We start from the raw sequence: 21,059 nt of genomic DNA, 5'->3' as shown, positions 1-21,059 counted from the left end.
TCGCTTCGCCTCAGCTTCCCCTTCACCCCCTGCCCCCTCCCAAACCTCGAGTTCTCCAGTCCATTCTCTGTATCTGCTTCCCTGTTCTTGTCACTGAGTTCATCAGTACCATTTTTAGATTCCGTATATGTGAGGTAGCATACAATATTTGTCTTTCTCTTGCTGACTTACTTCACTCTGTATGACAGACTCTAGGTCTATCCACCTCATTACATATAGCTCCATCTCATCCCTTTTTATAGCTGAGTAATATTCCATTGTATATATGTGCCACATCTTCTGTATCCATTCATTTGTTGATGGGCATTTAGGTTGCTTCCATGTCCTGGCTATTGTAAACAGTGCTGCAATAAACATTATGGTACAAGTTTCTTTTGGGATTATGGTTTTCTTTGGGTATATGCCCAGGAGTGGGATTACTGGATCATACAGTAGTTCTATTTGTAGTTTTTTAAGGAACCTCCAAATTGTTTTCCATAGTGGCTGTACCAACTTACATTCCCACCAACAGTGCAGGAGAGTTCCCTTTTCGCCACACCCTCTCCAACATTTGTGGTTTCCAGATTTTGTGATGATGGCCATTCTGAGTGGTGTGAGGTGATACCTCATTGTGGCTTTGACTTGCATTTCTCTGATGATGAGTGATGTTGAGCATCTTTTCATGTGTTTGTTGGCCATCTGTATGTCTTCTTTGGAGAAATGTCTATTTAGGTCTTCCAACCATTTGTGGATTGGGTTATTTGCTTTTTTTGGTATTAAGCTTCATGAGCTGCTTGTATATTTTGGAGGTTAATCCTTTGTCCGTTGTTTCATAGGCAATTATTTTTTCCCATTCTGAGGGTTGCCTTTTAGTCTTGTTTATGGTTTCTTTCGCTGTGCAAAAGCTTTGAAGTTTCATGAGGTCCCATTTGTTTATTCTTGATTTGATTTCCATGATTCTAGGAGGTGGGTCAAAAAGAATCTTCCTTTGATGTATGTCATAGAGTGTTCTGCCGATGTTTTCCTCTAGGAGTTTTAGAGTGTCTGGCCTTACATGTAAGTCTTTAATCCATTTGGAGTTTATTTTTGTGTATGGTGTTAGGAAGTGGTCTAATTTCATTCTTTTGCATGTTGCTGTCCAATTTTCCCAGCACCACTTATTGAAGAGGTTGTCTTTTTTCCATTGTATATTCGTGCATCCTTTGTCAAAGATAAGGTGCCCATATGTGTTTGGGCTTACTTCTGAGTTCTCTATTCTATTCCATTGATCTTCCTTTCTCTTTTTGTGCCAGTACCATACTGTCTTGATCACTATGGCCTTGTAGTATAGTTTGAAGTCAGGAAGCCTGATTCTACCACTCCACTTTTCCGTCTCAAGATTGCTTTGGCTATTCGGGGTCTTTTGCGTTTCCATACAAATCGTAAGATTTCTTGCTCTAGTTCTGTGAAAAATGCCATTGGTAATTTGATCGGGATTGCATTGAATCTGTAAATTGCTTTGGGTAGTACAGTCATTTTCATGATGTTGATTCTTCCAATCCAGGAACATGGTATGTCCCTCCATCTGTTTGTGTCATCTTTGATTTCTTTCATCAATGTCTTAAAGTTTTCTGCATACAGATCTTTTGCCTCCTTAGGCAGGTTTATTCCTAGGTATTTTATTCTTTTTGTTGCAATGGTGAATGGGAGAGTTTCCTTAATTTCTCTTTCTGCTCTTCCATTGTTAGTGTATAGGAATGCAAGAGATTTCTGTGCATTAATTTTGTATCCTGCTACTTTACTAAACTCATCAATTAGTGCTAGCAGTTTTCTGGTAGAGTCTTTAGGGTTTTCTATATATAATATCATGTCATCTGCAAAGAGTGACAATTTTACTTCTTCTTTTCCAATTTGGATTCCTTTTATTTCTTTTTCTTCTCTGATTGCTGTGGCTAAAACTTCCAAAACTATGTTGAATAATAATGGGGAGAGTGGACACCCTTGTCTTGTTCCTGTTCTTAGAGGGAATTCTTCCAGTTTTTCCCCATTGAGAACGATGTTGGATTTTGGTTTGTCATATATGGCTTTTATTATGTTGAGGTAATTTCCTTCTATGCCCATTTTCTGGAGAGCTTTTATCATAAATGGATGTTGAACTTTGTCAAAAGCTTTTTCTGCATCTATTGAGATGATCATATGGTTTTTATCCTTCAAGTTGTTGATATGATGTATCACATTGATTGATTTGCATATATTGAAGAATCCCTGCATCCCAGGGATAAACCCCACTTGATCATGGTGTATGATTTTTTTAATGTGCTGTTGGAGTCTGTTAGCTAGTATTTTGTTGAGGATTTTTGCATCTATATTCATCAGTGATATTGGTCTGTAGTTTTCTTTTTTTGTGACATCTTGGCCTGGTTTTGGTATCAGGGTGATGGTAGCCTCGTAGAATGAGTTTGGGAGTGTCCCTCCTTCTGCAATATTTTGGAAGAGTTTGAGAAGGATAGGTGTTAGCTCTTCTCAAAATGTTTGATAGAATTCGCCTGTGAACCCATCTGGTCCTGGGCTTTTGTGTGTTGGGAGATTTTTAATCACTGCCTCAATTTCCGTGCTTGTGATTGGTCTGTTCATGGTTTCTATTTCTTCCTGGTTCAGTCTTGGAAGATTGTATTTTTCTAAGAATGTATCCATTTCTTCCAGGTTATCCAATTGGTTGGCATATAGTTGCTTGTAGTAGTCTCTCATGATGTTTTGTATTTCTGAGGTGTCCGTTGTGACTTCTCCTTTTTCATTTCTAATTCTGTTGATTTGCATCTTCTCCCTTTTTTTCTTGATGAGTCTGGCTAATGGCTTATCAATTTTCTTTATCTTCTCAAAGAACCAGCTTTTAGTTTTATTTATTTTTGCTATGGTTTCCTTCCTTTCTTTTTCATTTATTTCTGCTCTGATCTTTATGATTTCTTTCCTTCTGCTCCCTTTGGGGTTTCTTTGTTCTTCTTTCTCTAGTTGTTTTAGGTGTAAGGTTAGGTTGTTTATTCAATAATTTTCTTGTTTCTTAAGGTAGGAATGTATTGCTATAAACTTCCCTCTTAGAACTGCTTTTGCTGCATCCCATGGGTTTTGGGTTGTTGTGTTTTCATTGTCCTTTGTTTCTAGATATTTTTTGATTTCCTCTTTGATTTCTTTAGAGATTTCTTGGTTGTTTAAGAGTGAATTGTTTAGCCTCCATGTGTTTGTATTTTTTGCAGTTTTTTTCCTGTAATTGATATCTAGTCTCATGGCATTGTGGTCTGAGAAGATGCTTGATATGATTTCAATTTTCTTGCATTTGCTGAGGTTTGATTTGTGCCCCAAGATGTGATCTATCCTGGAAAATGTTCCATGTGCACTTGAGAAGAAAGTGTAGTCTGTCGTTTTTGGATGGAATGTCCTATAAATATCAATTAAGTCGAGATGGTCTAATGTGTCATTTAAAGCTTGTGTGTCTTTATTTATTTTCTGTTTGGATGATCTGTCCATTGATGTCAGTGGGGTGTTCAAATCTCCCACTATTATTGTGTTACTGTTGATGTCCCCTTTTATAGCTGTTAGCATTTGCCTTATGTATTGAGGTGCTCCTATATTGGGGGCATAGATATTTACCATTGTGATATGTTCTTCTTGAATGGATCCCTTGATCATTATGGAGTGTCCTTCCTTGTCTCTTGTAATAGTCTTTACTTTCAAGTCTAATTTGTCTGCTATGAGTATTGCTACTCCAGCTTTCTTTTGACTTCCATTTGCATGGAATATCTTTTTCCATCCCTTTACTTTCAGTCTATATGTATCCCTTGGTCTGAAGTGGGTTTCTTGTAGGAAGCATATAGAAGGGTCTTGTTTTTGTATCCATTCAACCAGTCTGTGTCTTTATATGTGTAATTTAATGTGTAATTATATTTTCTGAGCTTGTAGATTGGCCAAGACTTCCGTATTCTACAGGCAGAATCCTCCCTTTCCTTTCTTGCTAGATTTAATTAGATTAAATTAGAAGGATGGAAGGATGGATGGATGGATAGATAGATGATAGACAGATAGATAGGCAGACAGACAGATCTAACTCTGGGTCTGATTAGAGAGTGCAATAATTTTTAGAATAGTTATCAACAAAGTTCATAAACCTTTATTGGAGATCAATAGGGAACTGCCTCAAACCTATAATTAGACAGCCTAACCCAGAGGGATGACAGGAAAGCTAGGGAACCAGGAAGCGCTCAGCACTTGTACTTTCAATGAATCAAGTAGATTGTTGAAGGTTGGGGGTCTAATTCATTGTTTTATAACAAGCCCCTGTCTGAGTTAGTTCCAAGTCTTTTAATTCTAAAATAATCAGAATCCCCTAATACTGAAGGAACCTGGCAGAGTTACCTAGAACCGTGGCAGCCCAGGAAGGTAAGTGAAAGCAGTAGCAGATCTGTCCCTAGGCTGATCAGAAAACATCTGCAAGGTGCTTTGGGGTGTGTTTCTGGTGGAAAGGGGGTTCTTAATTATAAAGGTGTTGTCACTGTTACACATGTCTTTCAGTTTGGGTTTCCTAAAACACCATTTGAACGGTTCTTCATAGGTTGATAATCTATGATGAAAATATGGAAATCCATTCAATTTAAAAATAGATAAATAAATAAAACTACTCTCCACTCTCTAAATTTACCCTTTTTTGGGGGAAGCACTCTGTACCAATGTTTGGCAGTAAAAATGCCCCCAAAGAGCCAATACCATAACAATGAGGAATTTTACTTGCCTAGTGTGGGAGATGCAGGAAATGGTGACAGTGTTAAGTGAGAAGTGAGAGGAGCCTCCCACTTCCGCCAGGAGCCAACCCCCGCCCCCCCACCCCCCGCCATGTGCTCAAGGGCAGAAAATGGGAGAAGCAACTGCACTTCTGGAGCTGAGGGTAGGCTCCCAGAGTTGTACTTAGAGAACAATGGATGACGTTAAACAAACAAACTCAGTCACACAATTACGTATCACATTGGCCTTTAAGAGGAGACCAAGATTCTGGTCCTGATTCCAACAGTACGTGAACTTGGCATTCAGTTCTCCGACCAGCCAAATGAAGTTGCTAAGCTGGATCGTAGTCCCCAACCCCAATACCCGCGGGGCCCAGCAGGCCATGTGATTAGTGAGACGTGCTCCATAAGGCCTGGGTGGAGCCGGAGGCCATATCCCACCCCCATGGAGCAGTGGCTGGTCAATGATCACTATGGGAGAATCCAGGCTCCCTGTGGTTGGACCGTCTGAGTTTTTGAGAGAATCAGAAAGTCCAGCTTTCTTTATAAATTCCTCCAATTTTTCAATCCTGGAGACTAATTTGTAAAGTTTTTATATACACTGAAGGGGCCAAAGGAAACATTTTTGTAAGCTAGAGCCAAACCTCAGGCCCACAGTTTGTCGACGTTAAGTTCAAAGTTCTGTACTGAAGCTCCCTGGTTGGTGGGTGCTCCTTTACAGAGGGATTATCTTCCTCCCTCCTGTGGAAATTCACAGGGCATTGGCATCTTACAGGCTACAGTAAGTCCCGCAGTAAACCAGACTCCCTTTGCTTCACCTAGTGCTTCCCAAACCTACCCAAAGACTGAACCCTTTGTGGCAAGAATCATACAAGCAGCTTGCTGAGCTTGTGTTTCATGGAACACACTCTGGGAAACATCAAACTTATTTACCTGGTTCCAAAATGCTATGCTGCTACTCCTAGTTTACTCCTGGATCTGAAGTAGGGGAAAAATTAGTATTCACCAACTCCCAATAACGTGCCAGATACCATATATCCCACATCTCAACTAACAGCCAGGAGCTAAATGTTATTATCCCCTTTCTAAAGTTGAAAAAAATATAAATCAGAGGCCCCGAGGTAACCCCCAATAAGTGAAGCATCCAAGGTTTGTATCCATGGGTGATTAAAAATCCCATGGTCTTTCCACTATTCAATAGCTTGTAGGGGCCACAGACAGCCTGACCTGTAGCCTAAAGAAATACAGTCAGCCATCCTCATCCACGGGTTCTGCATCTGCAGACACGCAGAGTCGATTGTCCTGCACCATTTTATATAAGAGACTTGAGCATCCATGGATGTTGATACTTGCAAGGAGGGGGTGGCCCTTGGAAAAAACACCCCCTCAGATACTGAGGGATGACTGTATTCTCCCATCACCTCCCATTTCTTCCTAACTGCCCATCTCTGTAGCTTTGGATCTAACTTTTTTTTCCCTCCAAAGTTTCTAGGCTCTTCATCAGAAAAGCACTGTTTTTCCAAGAAAGCCAGATAATCCACCAAAACATTTGACATCACTGAGCAGGTGTTAGCATCTGATGCGTTTGCTCAAAGGAATACTATATCAAAGCCGACAGCTGCATCGAACACATGACAGACAGCTAACCTCTGTGGCACACGCGCGCGCACACACACGTGCCGGGGACGGTGCTCAGTGCCTAAGCGACCTCCCCCCCCTTCCCTTTCTTCCTTGTTTTGTGTCTGCACATCCTTTACCCCCTCAACTCCCCAGTCTCCCCTCTGCCTGACTTTCTCACCCATCCGTCGTCCCTCACCTCAACCCATTTCATTTCTTTCCTTCACCCCCAAAGTGAACATAGGAACAGAAGTCTAGCATTTAATGCACCACACTCAGGAGTGGCCACATATCCTGATTTGTCAGGAGACTGACTCACAGGTCAGGCCTGCTGTTCCCATTAATTATTAATAGCGCCCTATCACCTCAACAGGACCTCAGATTGGACAAGCGGCCACGTGATCTCATTATATATTTATTAAACAAAGTCCTATATTCCTTGCCCTTTACTGTAAAAGAGATGAAGTCAAATTCCTCAAATTTTCCTCCCTGAGGGGAAAAATGTTTTCTAAACTGAAGTTATTTTCGTGAATGCTTCTCAATAGCTTTTTACTAAAGTTCAATGGCCATTGGTAAAGTTGTTGCATCTTATCTAAATTTTTTTAGTTGCCATCTTCTTGAGAAAAAGAATTATTCCATAAGAAACCCAGACCCTATATTTGTTAGGCATGGTATCCACAAACTAGAGTCAAGACCCACTAATGGTTTTGCAGGGTGTATTCTCTCAGTGTTTTTTATCATGGGAGAAAGAATGGTAAAAATGTGGCCCAACCAGCCACAGGGGACACAATCCCAGAAATTCACCCTTTCAATAGCAAAATCTCCTGAGTCTACCGGCCACTAGGGCAGGAGCCATATGCTGAGATACAGGGCTAAAAAGTGCCCAGAGGATCAGGGAGGCTGGAAAAATCAGCTGGAAAACAAACATGTTAGAAACAAGTGAGAAATGCATCCCTGGGAGGATGGAGGCCATCCTGAAAGAGGAAGGTGCACCAAGGCATCACCCTGACCTTCCACCCTTCGGTCTGGACTTCTTCTCTTGCTCAAGTAATAGTTTTTCTCAGATCCTTGGGCAAACTGAGATTGATGGAAAATGTCATTTCAAGAACTAAATGAAAAAATGTTTGAAAATGAGAGAATGGAACTCTAAGAAAAACACAGAGTTCACTGTTTACATTCTGGGTTAGAATTTTAATATCCAGTCAAAAGAAAATGAAAACTCCAGAGAATTCACAGAAGTGAGAGCAGAAACTACGCATGGCTTAGTTCCCCAACGTCCAGCAAGGTGCCTAGCATACAATGAACATTTCACGTATCTTCAACAGCTTTAGGTAGGTATAAATGACGTGTAATATACTGCACAAGTTCATAAGTTTTGACACATGTATAAGCCCATGAAACCATCACCATAATCAAGATGTTGAACACATCCACCACCCTCAAAAGTTCCCTCAAGCCCTTTTCTAATCCCTTCCTCCCATCCCAGGCTCAGGCAGCTACAGTTCTGCTTTCAATCATTTTATATCCCCACCAGCAGTGCATGAGCGGTCCAGTTCCTCCACATCCTTGCCAACACTTGGTTTGGTCAAAGCTTTTTTAATTTTAGCTGTTCTACAGTTGTGTAGTGTTATCTCATCGTGCTTTTAATGTGCATTTTCCTAATGACTAATGATGTCTTTTCATGTGTTGCTTTCATATCTATATAAGTTTTTTGTTCAAATCATTTGCTCATTTTCTTTAATTGGGTTGTTTATCTTATTGCAGTATTGAGTTTTGAGAGTTCTTTATATATCCTGCATACAAGCCCTTTTTTATAAATATATGACTTGCAAGCATTTTCTCCCAGTCCGTGTCCTGTCTTTTTATTCTCTTATAAATATCTTTAAAGAGCAGAAGTTTTCAATTTTGATGAAGTCCAATTTACCCAATTTTTCTTTTAGTCAATGCATTGTTGTTATTATGCTGAGAAATCTTTGCCCAAACCAAAGAAACTTTTGAGTGTGATAGATCTGTTCATTATCTTGACTGAAGTAATGTTTACACAGTTGTATACAAAGTCACAAAGATTTTCTGCTGTTTCTGTCTAGAAGTTTTATGGTTTTATGGTACATGCGGGTCTATGATTCATTTTGGGTGAACTTTTGTATACAATATGTATGAGGTACAGATTGAAGTTTTGGGTTTGTTGTTGATGTTGTTGATTTTGTTGTTTTGCATATGAGTTGCTTCCGCATCGTTTTGTTGAAAGGACTATCCTTTCTCCGGCAAACTATTTCTTGGCACTTTTGTCAAAATCACATTAACTTTTGATCAAAAAGCAGAACTCTCAAAAAAGGCCCTCATTGACAGCTGCTAAAATTTAAAACACGCATCCTCTTTGATTCAGCAACTCCAATTTTAGCAGTTCTGTCTAAAGAAATACAAGCACAAGGATAGTGCTCAGATCCTTATCACAGTATTATTTATGGGAGAAAAACAAAAAAAATGGGTGCAACCCACACATTCCCTGATAGAGGAAGGACTGAACAGATTATAGTCCAGCTCCACCACAAAATTCAGTGTAGGGAGTAAAAGGAATGAGTTGGGGCTACATGTACCAACCAGAAAAGACACCCACGAAACATTCTGTAGTGAAGAAAATTACAGAGTTTTATATACAATGATAATATCATTTAAACACATGAGAAAAACCTAAATATGTATCTATATATTTGTATGTCTCTGCAAAAACCTAGGGAAAGTTGTGGGAAAATAACCAGCAGACAGATCACATGAGTTTCCTTCATGGGCAGAATTGAGAATGAGAGAAGGATCAAGAATTATCAATTTCTTTTTACCCTAACCAGATATTATTCTGTCATTTTTCTGTCCACTCAAGTCTAAAACAGTAGCCATGACTCTGCAATGTAGAAGATGTGCACCCTATTCCATCACACATCTGTATCACCACCTGGAAAAAAATTATTTTGCTGGAGGGGTTGGTTCAAGAAGGGAGAAATATTTTGGTACGTGAAGGATACTCAAAAAAAAAAAAAAATCCCACACTAAGTATTATAGGTTGAATTATGTCCCCCAAAATTTCATGTGTAAAAGACCTAACCCCTATTTGGAACTAAGACCATTGTAGCTATACTAGTTAAGTTAGAATGAGATCATACTGGATTAGGGTGGGCCCCTAATCCGATATAACCCGTGTCCTTATAAGAAAGGAAATTTGGACACAGAGACAAACACATGGGAAAGACATCATGCAAAGCTTCAAGTGATGCTGCCACAAGCCAAGGAATGCCGAAGATTGCCAGCAAACCACCGGAAACTGGGAGCGAAGCATGGAAAAGATTCTCCCTCACGGCTCTCAGAAGGAATCAGCCCCTTCTCACAACCTGACCTCAGACATCCATCGTCCATAATTGTGTGTGATACAATATATTTCTGTTGCTTAAGCCACCCAGCTTGTGGTACTTTGTTACAGCAGCCCTGGGAAACTAATACACCAAGCTACCAAGCAGTTAAACGTAAAGCTAAAAAATAGCCACTCATTGGTACCATGGTCCCACAGCCCCCAGCTCAGTGCCTAGGGAGCATCCTTGGAAGACACAGAAAGTAAACAGCAGTGTCTACTGTCCCGAATTATAGGTGGCTTGCACACCAGGATGCTGCACACACCTGAGGCAAAGCCAGTTCCTGATGTAAAGACATCAAAGCATGCAGTGGGCAGAAGGGGCTATGGAATCTGCGTGTTTATCCTCGGACCCACAATTACAAAGAAACCATGAGGAGGGGCTTGTCATGAAATGATTAGAGTGGATCTACTGTTAAGAAAGGATAACGATTAAGGAGCCCCTTTCTCCTGGCACCTCTCACTCCCCTTACACACATGCAGTGTCTCTCTCTACTGAGGAAGAGAGTGCAAAGCAAAGCAGCCTTTCAAAACGTGAGTGACGCCCAACATGCTATGATAAACCATAATGGAAAAGAATATGAAAAAGAATATGTATATAACTGAATCACTCTCTGTACAGCAGAAATTAACACAATGTTATAAATCAACTATATGTCAATGAGATAAAAAAATAAAAATAAAAAAAAAACTTGAGTGACTCTTCACTCTAAAAAACGCAGACCCAAGACTTCCCTCATGGTGCAGTGGTTAAGAATCCACCTGCCTATGCAGGGGACACGGGTCCAATCCCTGCTCCAGGAAGATCCCATGTGCCACAGAGCAACTAAGCTGGTGTGCCACAACTACTGAGCCTGCTCTCTAGTCCCTGTGAGCCACAACTATTGAGCCTATGTGCCACAACTACTGAAGTCCAAGAGCCTAGAAGCCAGTGCTCCACAACAAGAGAAGCCACTGCAATGAGAAGCCCAAGCACCGTGACGAAGAGTAGTCCCTGCTCACCGCAACTAGAGAAACTCTGCGCGAGGCAAGGAAGACCCAACACAGCCAATAAATAAATAAATAATTTAAATTTAAAAAAAAAGAAAAGAAAAGAAAAGAAATGCAGACCCCAAGAGCAGCCGTGCAGTGATCCAGGCTCCTTACTCTCGTCAGGATTGGAAACGTCTGTGCCACCATGGCTACTGGATTAAAAAGAGGAGCTGGCCCAGGAAAGCGAATATTATGACTCCAAATGACGTTTATTTTTTTGTCTTAAAAGTGGGTCCCAGCATAGTAATAGGAACTCATTAAAATAATGTATGCAGTTACCAAGTGAAAAACAAAAGCAAAATATCCAACCAGATACGAATAATCAACCAGACATGCTCTGAAACTGTCCTGGAAGCTAATTGGAAATGGATTCTAACATCAAACTGCAGTTGTCCTAGCTGGGAAGAGGCAAATCCCAGAGGCTGGCTACCCCGTATCCTGAAGAGACAGACAATGCGGATTGTTTGAGAATAATACCCTGGGCCTCTCTTGGTCCTGGCTGTGTGGAAAAGTGTCACTGAGATCCACCTTGAAGTGGCTGTCTTCCACATCCCAGTCCATGATTTTAAGTACCAGTGGGAACTATCTCCTGAAGCACATTTTCTTCCAGAGGCCCTCCCTTGGCAACAGGGCACCTGTTCCTCTCAGCATTTGCTTCCTTTTCCCAGGATGTTGATCAGAAGTAGATGAGAGAGAAAGAAGCAGCATTTAATTCTTCTCTAATGCCTGTTTTCATTACTTTTCAAATCCACCATAAACAAATTCACACTCAGCACAAAAAGAGCATGTTATACAGACCCACTGATTTAGTCCCAGTATATGAAAGTCAGGCATGGGACTTCCCTGGTGGCACAGTGGTAAAGAATCCACCTGCCTATGCAGGAGACACTGGTTCAATCCCCGGTCTGGGAAGATCCCACATACCGCAGAGCAACTAAGCCCATGCACCACAACTACTGAGCCTGTGCTCTAAAACCCATGAGCCACAACTACTGAAGCCCATGCGCCTAGAGTCTGTGCTTCACAACAAGAAAAGCCACTGTAATGAGAAACCCACGCACCACAACGAAAAGTAGTCCCCCACTCACTGCAACTGAGAAAGCCCTCACGCAGCAATGAAGACCCAACACAGCCAATAAATAAATAAAATAATTTTTTAAAAATAAATTAAAAAAAGAAAGTCAGGCACACCTCAGCCTTTGGAAGTACAGTGACAGAATACAGACAAAGGCAGCAGGTTTCATGAATGTCCTAGTGTGTTAGTTTCCTAGGGCTGCTTGAACACATCACCACAGACTGGGTGGCTTAAAACCACAGAAATGCACTCTCTGACAGTTCTGGAAGCTGGAATCCTATGATGTTGGTAAGGCCATCCTCCCTCCAAAGGCTGTAGGGAGGAATCTTTCCTTGACTCCTTGCCAGCCATCCTTGGCTTTCCTTGGCTTGTGGTAGCATGACTCCATTCTCTGTCTCCATCTTCACATGGCCCTCGTCCCCCCTCACCCCACTGTGTCTCCTCTGTGTCTTCAAATTTCTCCTTATACGGACATCAGTCATTGAGTTTAGGGCTCACCCTAATCCAGTATGACCTCACCTTCACTCAATTACATCTGCACAGACTCGATTTCCAAATAAGGCTACAGTCACAGATTCCAGGGTTAGGATTTCAACATATCTTTGGGGGGTGGGGGGGGAGGGACAACTCAACCCATAACGATGAAAAAGACATAGAGACCAGGGTCTGAATCTGAATCTTGGTCCCTTGGCAGCCATGTCAGTTAGGAAAGCCAAGGGTGCAAGTAATTAAAAAACCCAACTAATACACAGGCTTCAAAGAGCAGAAGGAGGTGGTATTTTTCTCACTACTGGAACCCCCCGTATCAATTTAAGACCTCAGTCACAACACATGAGAGGAGAAGGAGGAGGCTTAGGCCATCAGACATGGGAAAGAATACCCCGGCAAATACCAAGTGGCATCAGTACTGAGAGAGCCTGCTGTGACTTTGGTAGCACTGAAATATGCCAAAGGCACAAAGCAAGTCTGCACTTTATCCTTGACACCATCATTTTCCAGTTCTTGGCCTGAGGGTTTGGACCTGCTGAAGACTGATGCTTTATCACTGGAGAGCAGCTAGATTGGGATCACAACTTTTTTTTCTAAGTTAACATAAAATGATAGTAATGCATTCCATAAGACTCTAAGGAGGTCTTTGGACAAGCATCTCAACTGTTTCTTCTTGCTCTACTTATATAAAGCCTCCGGTAGATTTGTGCCCAAGGAGGCTGAGCAAAGCACACTGCAGCCATTGAGTGTTTCTGGACTGGTTTTATTGGCTGACCACTAACGAGTCCCTAAACTGCGGCTATTCGAGGAGTCAAACAGCCCCTCGCAAGGAAGACTGATCACCAGTAGCTGTGGGGCTGTCCAGCGCCAGCCACTCCAGGATCTAATTTACAGCACGAATGCATACGGTGGAATGGAGTCCGTGCAAGAGCTAATCTGGGACATCAAACAAAATGCAAAATGTTGCCTAACTCTCCAAGATAACCCAGGACAGTCAACATTAGGCAATGGGTAACCAAGGGGCAGAGAATTTTTTTCCAAGGCTAGCATTTTGTAAGTCACTTGGAAGAGATTTTGTTCTTGAACTCTCCGACTTCCTCCCTCCCCTCCCCCCAGTTTTGGTCTAACTGGGGAACGACTGCAGAAGTGATTGGGCTTTATCACCAACTTTCAAGGTCTCTAGTTTGTCAAAACTCTGAGAAAGACCCAATGATGTAAGAGAGCATTTTACTTCTGCAAGACCTCAAATTAATAAGTCCAAGTTTTCTTTAGGAAGGATAAGACCCAAACACACTTTGGGCTTACTCAACTATGAGGGCTGAAAAGAACAGCAAAAAGTAGGATCGATTTAGTAAGAAACCTGTGTGTCTGTAAGAGCAGCTACTGCTTATTTCTAAGCAATTGCTCTTGAACTCTCCAACCTCCATCCTCCCTTCCCCCCAATTTTGGCCTAAATGGGGAACAACTGCAGACATGATCAGGCTTTATTGACAGCTTTCAAGGTCTCTAGTTTGGATAAATGCCCCGTGCTCCAACTCAAGAGACTCTTAAATGGCACTGGGGAATTTCAGCTTGAGGACGACTCAACAGCTAACTTTCCCCAGAGATCTGGGCCACCAAAAAGAGGGTAGCCCTTGGTCAACACAGGCAACTACACCACTTCAACAAGTGATAAAGAAAGTGGCCTCTCTGGGCTGATGAGACCACCACGTTCTCATTCCGTTTATTAATAACAACAGCATCCACACGGGTACAACATCCTGGTCTGTCTCATCTTTCCAAATGACAGGAAAAAAAAAAAGCAGTTAAGAAGATCCAGAGCCAAACCTCCTGGTTCAAATTCCACTTCACGTCTGGCTTTCAGTTTCTTTATCTATAAAATGGGGGTAAAAGCAGTTATGGGAGGTAAATGAGCTAGATAATTCAAACAAAACTCCTTAGCGCCATGCCACACACGCAGCACGTGGTCCATAAACGCGGCTGTTGTCATGATCTGCCTCGCTCTGTTTTCCTCCTGTCAATTTGGTCTGCTGGGAAAAGTGTCAGATTTGCCAAGGTTTTCTCTCTGCCTGATGGACCTGGTCTAATGGTCTCCAGCTGATCTTTTAGAAGGTTCTGCTGTCTCTGTTCTCAGGGGAAAAGTGGAAGTGGGTAATAATAGAGAAATAAGTCTAGAACAATCGATGCTCCAGGCCAAAGCAAGATCCCCACCCAGTATGACAAGGCAGAGAAAGGGCAAGAAGGTCCTGGGGAAGAAGCCCTCTTACCTCCTCAAATCTCCAAAAATTGGGTTGGCCAAAAAGTTCGTTCAGTTAATGAATGCATCGTTCAATAAAGTTCTTGGTGAAAATGAAGAATGTCTTTTATTTTTAGAACCGAACGAACTTTCTGGCCAACCCAATAGTACTCGTATTTAGTCACAAATGGCAGCCTTTTTTTTTTAATCAACCAAACGTTTAATGAGAAACCAAAAGAAAGGTTCTTCAGGATCCAGTTTACTCCCTACTCATCCTCATTTCATCCTCTTGGAGAGTCTCACGTACAGCCACTGGCCAAAATGTGAATGGAAAAAAAAAAAAAAAAAGGTGAAGGAGAAACATGGTCCAGGCCGAGAAGCCATAAGCCAGCTTCATCAATTAAAGTTCTATACTTTCTGGAGCTTCCACGAAGACATTTTAATCTCAGGAAAAAACAGGCAAATCACTGGAACCTTTAGAGAACGCCACACGAGAAGACGGTTACACACAGGCTCCGCAATTGGAATTTGCTAGAATTTGTTTCCATACCTTTCTACTACCACCTTCCACTCTGTCCTTGGAATAACTACACCACAGGTAAGGATGCACTGGTGTCCTTTGCTCCAAACTCAGTCTCCAGTCATCTTTCTCCTGCTCTCCACCTTTCCAGACTTCCAAAACATGTATCTGATAGTGCACTAAAGACAGATGCTCTGGGGAAACACACACTCCTTGTGGCTGCATCCACACTCTCACATGGATGAGTCTGTCACTTCTAACCCATCTGCCCAGCCCAACAATTAAGACAACCAGGCAACTCATGAGAACTGTAAAATATCGAGGCTAGAAGTAGTCTTATCTCTATTTTAAAAAACCAATACTTAGTGTTTTCTACTGGAAAGTCCCCTTTCATTTTTCTGAGAAGAGCCTGTTTCGAACCTGCTTCTTTAAAAATTTATAATTCTCCCGAGTCCCTCTAAGAAAAAAAGTCTGCTGTGCAAAGTAGAAGGTAAAAAGGGAAGAATTCATATTTATTCATTTTTAAAAGTTGGGGTGGTAATTTAAATCTTCACATCCCCTTTGATCCTATTAGATTTTTAATGGCAGAAGCTCCCAGAGAGGGCTTGAGTGGGATGTAACAGAAATTTTAACATTCAGGGGAGCAGATGAACTTGCCGCGGTCCGACTGAATGAGAAATTCCCCAGCTCAGCCCTGCTCAGGGCAACAGGTCGCCTTGCCTGTACTGGATTTGGGTCAAACAGCAAAGCCTCAAATCAGAAAATATCAGCATTATTTTGTTTGGCAAAGAAGTAGTGTTTGATAATGGTAATCCACCCTCATTAAAGGTGCCATTTCCTGAGCAAGAGAGCTGGTGACCGGACTCAAATTAGTTAGAAGGCGATTGTCTAGCCTAAACAAAGTTCAGCCACACTCCCTGGGCCACAGAGCCTTTGAATGGGCACCATCTAATAGAAACTAATAAAGTCAATTAAGGAAAGATGTCCTTTTCTTCACTCACCTCTTTTGTCTCTAGGTATTTGTACAAGCAATTGACGCCTTAGTCCTGTTGGGAAGCTTTGGGAACACTTCCTCGAAGCATATTCTTCACTTAAGCTCATCTACATTAGAACGTTTGCATCAAAAATGAATTAGGAAAAAATTAATGAGGTTGTATAAGAAAGTCAAAAAGACATGTAGGGGGGTGGGATGAATTGGGAGATTGTGGTTGACATATACACACTAATACGTATAAAACAGAGAACTAACAAAATAAAATAAAAACAAAAAAATAATAACAAAACCTTTGATTTGTAAGGCAAAAAAAGAGAGATTTTCCATTTCATTGAACTATGTTTTGACATATGTATACACCTTTGAAACCAACACCACAATAAAGACTATGAACATAAAAGTAAAAAATAAAAAATATTTGTGTAAGGAGGGTGGGGCTCTGACTCCATTAAAGTCTGGGATTCATCATTATTTCCCCACTGAACACACTTTCCATCGCCATCTCCATGGCCACAACATCTGGACATGTAAAGCATCCCATTCACTGAGGAATCGGAAACCAACGTTCCTATACAGTGGTGCCTTGAGGGCAAAAAAGGGAAGAAAAAACTCCAACAGCAAACACAGCCCATGACAAAGATTACCACAAGGAATGTAAATAAAATATTATTACAAGCAACTCACTCACAACCTCACCCTCAATGTCTCCCTCCCCCGGAAGCAAAAAGTGAAAACATACAAATTGTATTATAAAGAAGAGCCGAGCTGCTATTGGGCAAGCAGCAGTGAATACGAAGATTTTTCTCCATGGAACTCACTTTTATCACTGCAAGGCTGGAGACGTACTTTTAAAAGAGGACCAGGCCTCGTTGCTGCTAATTTAACCTTGGGCAGCGTGAAGTTAAGCCCTGTGTTGATAGGTGCCTTCCAATGGTGACTTGATCTTAGTCAGTGATAAGCCATTTACCTGAGCTTTCAAAAACCAAAACCCCTGCTCTTTCCATCTGACACTTCGAAATGAAAAAAAAAAAAAAAAAAACCAACAAAAGCCTTGCAAATGCACACTGTAATAAACCAGGCTCATGCCAAATGCACATGTGTACATTTCACAGAAGAGCCAGGAGGACATTTCTAACGAGGAACGACCTCCATGCAGAACGCAAGCCAGAGCTAGCTTCTGCCAAGGGTCACGTGCTGTGGAGCACACAGAAGTCCCTACATGAAACAGGCTCGTAGAAATAACTTCAAGAGACAAAAATCCACAAACTCTGCAGAGGCACGTATCCCCAGGCCATAGAAGCCACCCCCAGGAATTCTGGCCTCATTTCTCTAAGGACCTCCAAGAGCTCCTGTCCTCACTTGGATAGGGAACCCTCCACCCCCACTTAGTCACTCTTTCCTTTAGAATAAATTTATGCCTTGAACTGAAGGAAAAACCCACATGTACCACTGGTAACTGATGCCAGTGCCGAAATACATTTATATCATCTTTGGCCAATCATTCAGAGCCCAATATTGACTCTCTTAATAAGAGAAGGAGAGAGTTAGGAGGCTGGTCACTCCTATCTTCAAGGCTAAAGATCTTTTTTCTTGTTCAGGCTGTTTGAGACCCCAGGGGATTCGCCTGGTGTCTCAAGCCTTACTATGGACCCACTCCCCAAAATTGCAGGCCCTGAGAGTCTTGGTAAGGGGCTGTGGGGCGTCCATTTCTGCCCAAAGCAATGCCCTCTGCAGGTTAATCCTCAGCGTGAGAACTCACAGGCAAAGGTTAGCCTCTCCTAGTGTCTGAGAGACAGTCTGTGTTTGGTCTTTTGAATTTTCATTGAGAAACCTCCCAAGCCAGGCAGGGCTCCTGGCCTCCACTGTCCTAAGTCTTCAGATGCACTCAGCTTCCAACAGTGCTGTATTTTACCACTTAAACACTTCTTCAAAGTTTACTATGAAACAATGTAGCTCTGAGCCTGCCAAAAGTTTAACTGCAGGATTCAGTGGATTTTATCTGGCAGAGTAGCTGCCCTCTCTCCTGAGAATATTTTCTAGTGAAGGCAGTCATTAGAAAATATTCCCGGGGTCCCAAGTGTCACTGAATAAGCCCCTCTTTCTCACTTTGACCCCCCTTCCCATCTCCTTGGCTTCAGAATCCAAATTAAAGGCAGTTTGGCATTTCAGTAGACAGTAGTGAAAAACTTTTGATGGTTTGACCCAGGGCATAACTAACTATTCCTGGCTGAATTTAACTTTTGATTTTCAAATAGCTGGGGGAGCTTGAGTTCAGGGGAAACAGAGAGCGCCAATAAATAGGAAAAAATAAAACATAATAAGTAGCATACCATGACCAAGCCAAACCAAAGCTTGATATTTCCAAATTATATTGGCAAATGAATGCCTTCACAAATCGTTTGCTCTGTCTCTCCTGGAGACAAAAAAGAAAATAATAATAATAATAATAATCTGGATGCAAAAATCCTAAGCCCAGACCAGTAAATTGTGTCAGTGGAATGCAATCTAACACTGTTGGTCAGAAAGTCCAACCTTATATATACCTACAGGCAACTAACCCCCAAGGCAAAAGTTGCGCCGCCCGAAGCAATGCGTTCGTCAATTTCATCACCCCCCTCACCCCGGCCGGGTGCCCGGCTCTGGGTTAAGCCGACAGCATTAGGTTCTAATCCTTGCGTTTACACACGATCGCTGTGGGCAAATCCTTGCAAGTGGTTAGACGCGTCACCTCTGCTCCTCCGGTCCGAGCACCTCCTCCTCCAGGCTGGCCCCCGGCCGCCCGGTGCCCCTTACCTGCAGGCGCTCCGTGGCCGGCTGCCACATCTTCCAGCCGCGGGGTTTGGCAGAGGAGACGCTGACGAGACACTGTCGATGGCGCCGGGGGGCGAGGGGCTGCGGTCCCGCTTCACATCTGGGGTGGGCGTCCTTGGGATGCGCGTCCAGGAGCCGGCGACCGCTGCGGAGTGGGCGCTGGGGGCTGCGAGCGGAAGGAGGCGGCGCGGCTCTCGGCTGCCGGCAACTTGTGGGCACGGCCGCGCGCCGGCTGTCCTGGCGCAGCTGCGAGAGGACTGCGCAGCTCCGCCCGGGCCCGCGAGCGCACGGCGGCGGCGGCGGCGGCGACCGCTCCCTCCTCCTCCCCCGCCGCCGCCGCCGCCGCCGCCGCCCGGACCTGCGCGCTCTGAGCATGCCCGGGGCCGGGGCCGGCGCCGCCCGAGAGCCCACATCCCAGGCCTCGGGGGACCCCAATCCCGGCCAGGGGAGTGTGGGGAGGCCAGAACCCGCGGCCCTGCTCCCCCAGGGAGCCGCGGGTGGGAGCGGATCCGGGAGAGGGAAGAGCCTAGAGAGCGGGGTTTCCTGAAGCCAGAACCCATAGCCCCCTGGGGTCCCAGGCTTCCAGTCAGCAGGGATCTCTGAACGGCCTGGGTCTTGACGGGCACTGTGCTGGGCCACAGAATTCCATTCATTTCTCCCACTGGAGTTAACTGAGCATCTATTAGGCTCCAGCCCCTGTTCTGAATTCTGAGGATACAGTGGTGCAGAACAGAAGACGAGAGAATGTTCCTCCTCTCCTGAGCTCCATTCTAGTTGGGGGACACAGTCAATGATGGAGAAAACACCTGAAAGGGCGCTAGGTCAGGTGGGGAGAAGTGTTGAGAAGAAAATAAAACAGGGCTGATGGGCGAAGGGAGAGGAGAGCTTCTTACACCGGGGTCCCACGGATGTCTGGAGTAAAGAGGGAAAGATGGACCAGGTGAGGGATGACATAAGGGGCAGAGTACTGGGGCGCCTACACCTGGGTGAGGAAGGCAGCACAAGATCCCCCATCCTTCATCCATCCTGAGGTCTGCCAGGTGCCTCAGGAAGCTCTGTGAACCCAAAGATAAGCCATGGGCCACCCTGGGCTCCCAGGTGTTGAGGGTGGTGTTGGCCACTGTGAAATAACTACCTTTCCTAAAGAAGCCCAGCTTCTCCCATCCTCTTGACAACTGCCCAAGATAAGTATGAACATTCCCATTGTTTGGATGAAACAAATGAAGCCTATGGAGTTTAGGTGACCATTCAAGTCACACAGCCAGTGAGTGGCTTTGAGATGACTTGGAGGCGGGGACTCTTACTCTACTCCTCTAACTGCTCTAACCGTGGAAACACCGTGGGAAAAGGGCAACTTTCTGGGGCTGGAGGTGGTGGGGGTAGCTTGGCAGATTGGGGAGGCTAAGCTGAGTCTCGAGGCTGATGAAGAAGGTGGAAGGAGAAGTGGTAGGAAACGCTCAGGGACAGAAGGACAGAGAGAGGGGAAGGACCACGCGGTTTATGGGGGGACCCAAGGCTCCTGAGAGGCGGGGCGCACAGAGCAGCGAGGGCCGGCAGGGGAAGAATCCAGAGAGCACATCGCACTGCATGTGCACCGCCTGGGTCCTAAGCCTCGGGCACTGTCAGAATGAACACACCACATCTGGAAGGACCTGCCCCTTGTTATACATAGGTGGAGCGATTTCCAGATATCAGAGCACTCAGCTCACTAGACCCTCCCAGAACTCTCCGAGGGACAGAAACCCACATCTCCCAAGGCTTGGGAGCACAAGATTCACAGAGTCACCCAGAGGAGAGTTACACAGTGGGAGTGCCTATACGGGGCTCTTTTCCAGGGCTCCAGACAGCTCCTTCCAAACCACACAGTTGCTGATTGGTGCCGCTCACCCAGGCAAGTCCAGACCCTCGATGCCCTAGGAGCCCCCGGCAAAGCCACAGAGATGCTTCTGAGAGGCTGGTCTCTGTCTCCCCTGATGACCACAGGACCCTCCCACTCCTGCCTAAAACCCACAAAGACTTTCTCAGCTATTTCCACAGTCCCTGCTACCTGCTGTGGACCTACCAATAAATCCCTTCTGATGAGGTATTGGTATATCAGCTCTACATGGAAATACATCTCAGATGCTTGGTCATGTGGTCTCTGTTTCGAGATGATATT

The 21,059-nt window shown here is 43.8% G+C and overlaps 1 protein-coding gene across 1 annotated transcript in view; it reads right to left on the bottom strand.

The window, feature by feature from the left end:
• Positions 1-19,108, bottom strand: part of PID1 (phosphotyrosine interaction domain containing 1) — a 240,551-nt gene extending 221,443 nt beyond the window's left edge. Inside the window, exon 1 of the mRNA XM_057745877.1 lies at positions 18,884-19,108. Within this exon, the coding sequence (XP_057601860.1) occupies positions 18,884-18,913 (30 nt within the window). The 5' untranslated portion in view covers positions 18,914-19,108. The remainder of the gene's footprint in view (positions 1-18,883) is intronic.
• Between the last annotated feature and the right edge of the window lie 1,951 nt (positions 19,109-21,059).

The sequence above is a fragment of the Hippopotamus amphibius genome, chromosome 8 (assembly GCF_030028045.1).
Source record: "Hippopotamus amphibius kiboko isolate mHipAmp2 chromosome 8, mHipAmp2.hap2, whole genome shotgun sequence".
In the NCBI taxonomy this organism is placed as follows: domain Eukaryota; kingdom Metazoa; phylum Chordata; class Mammalia; order Artiodactyla; family Hippopotamidae; genus Hippopotamus; species Hippopotamus amphibius.
This window is presented reverse-complemented; position numbering and strand designations above follow the sequence as displayed.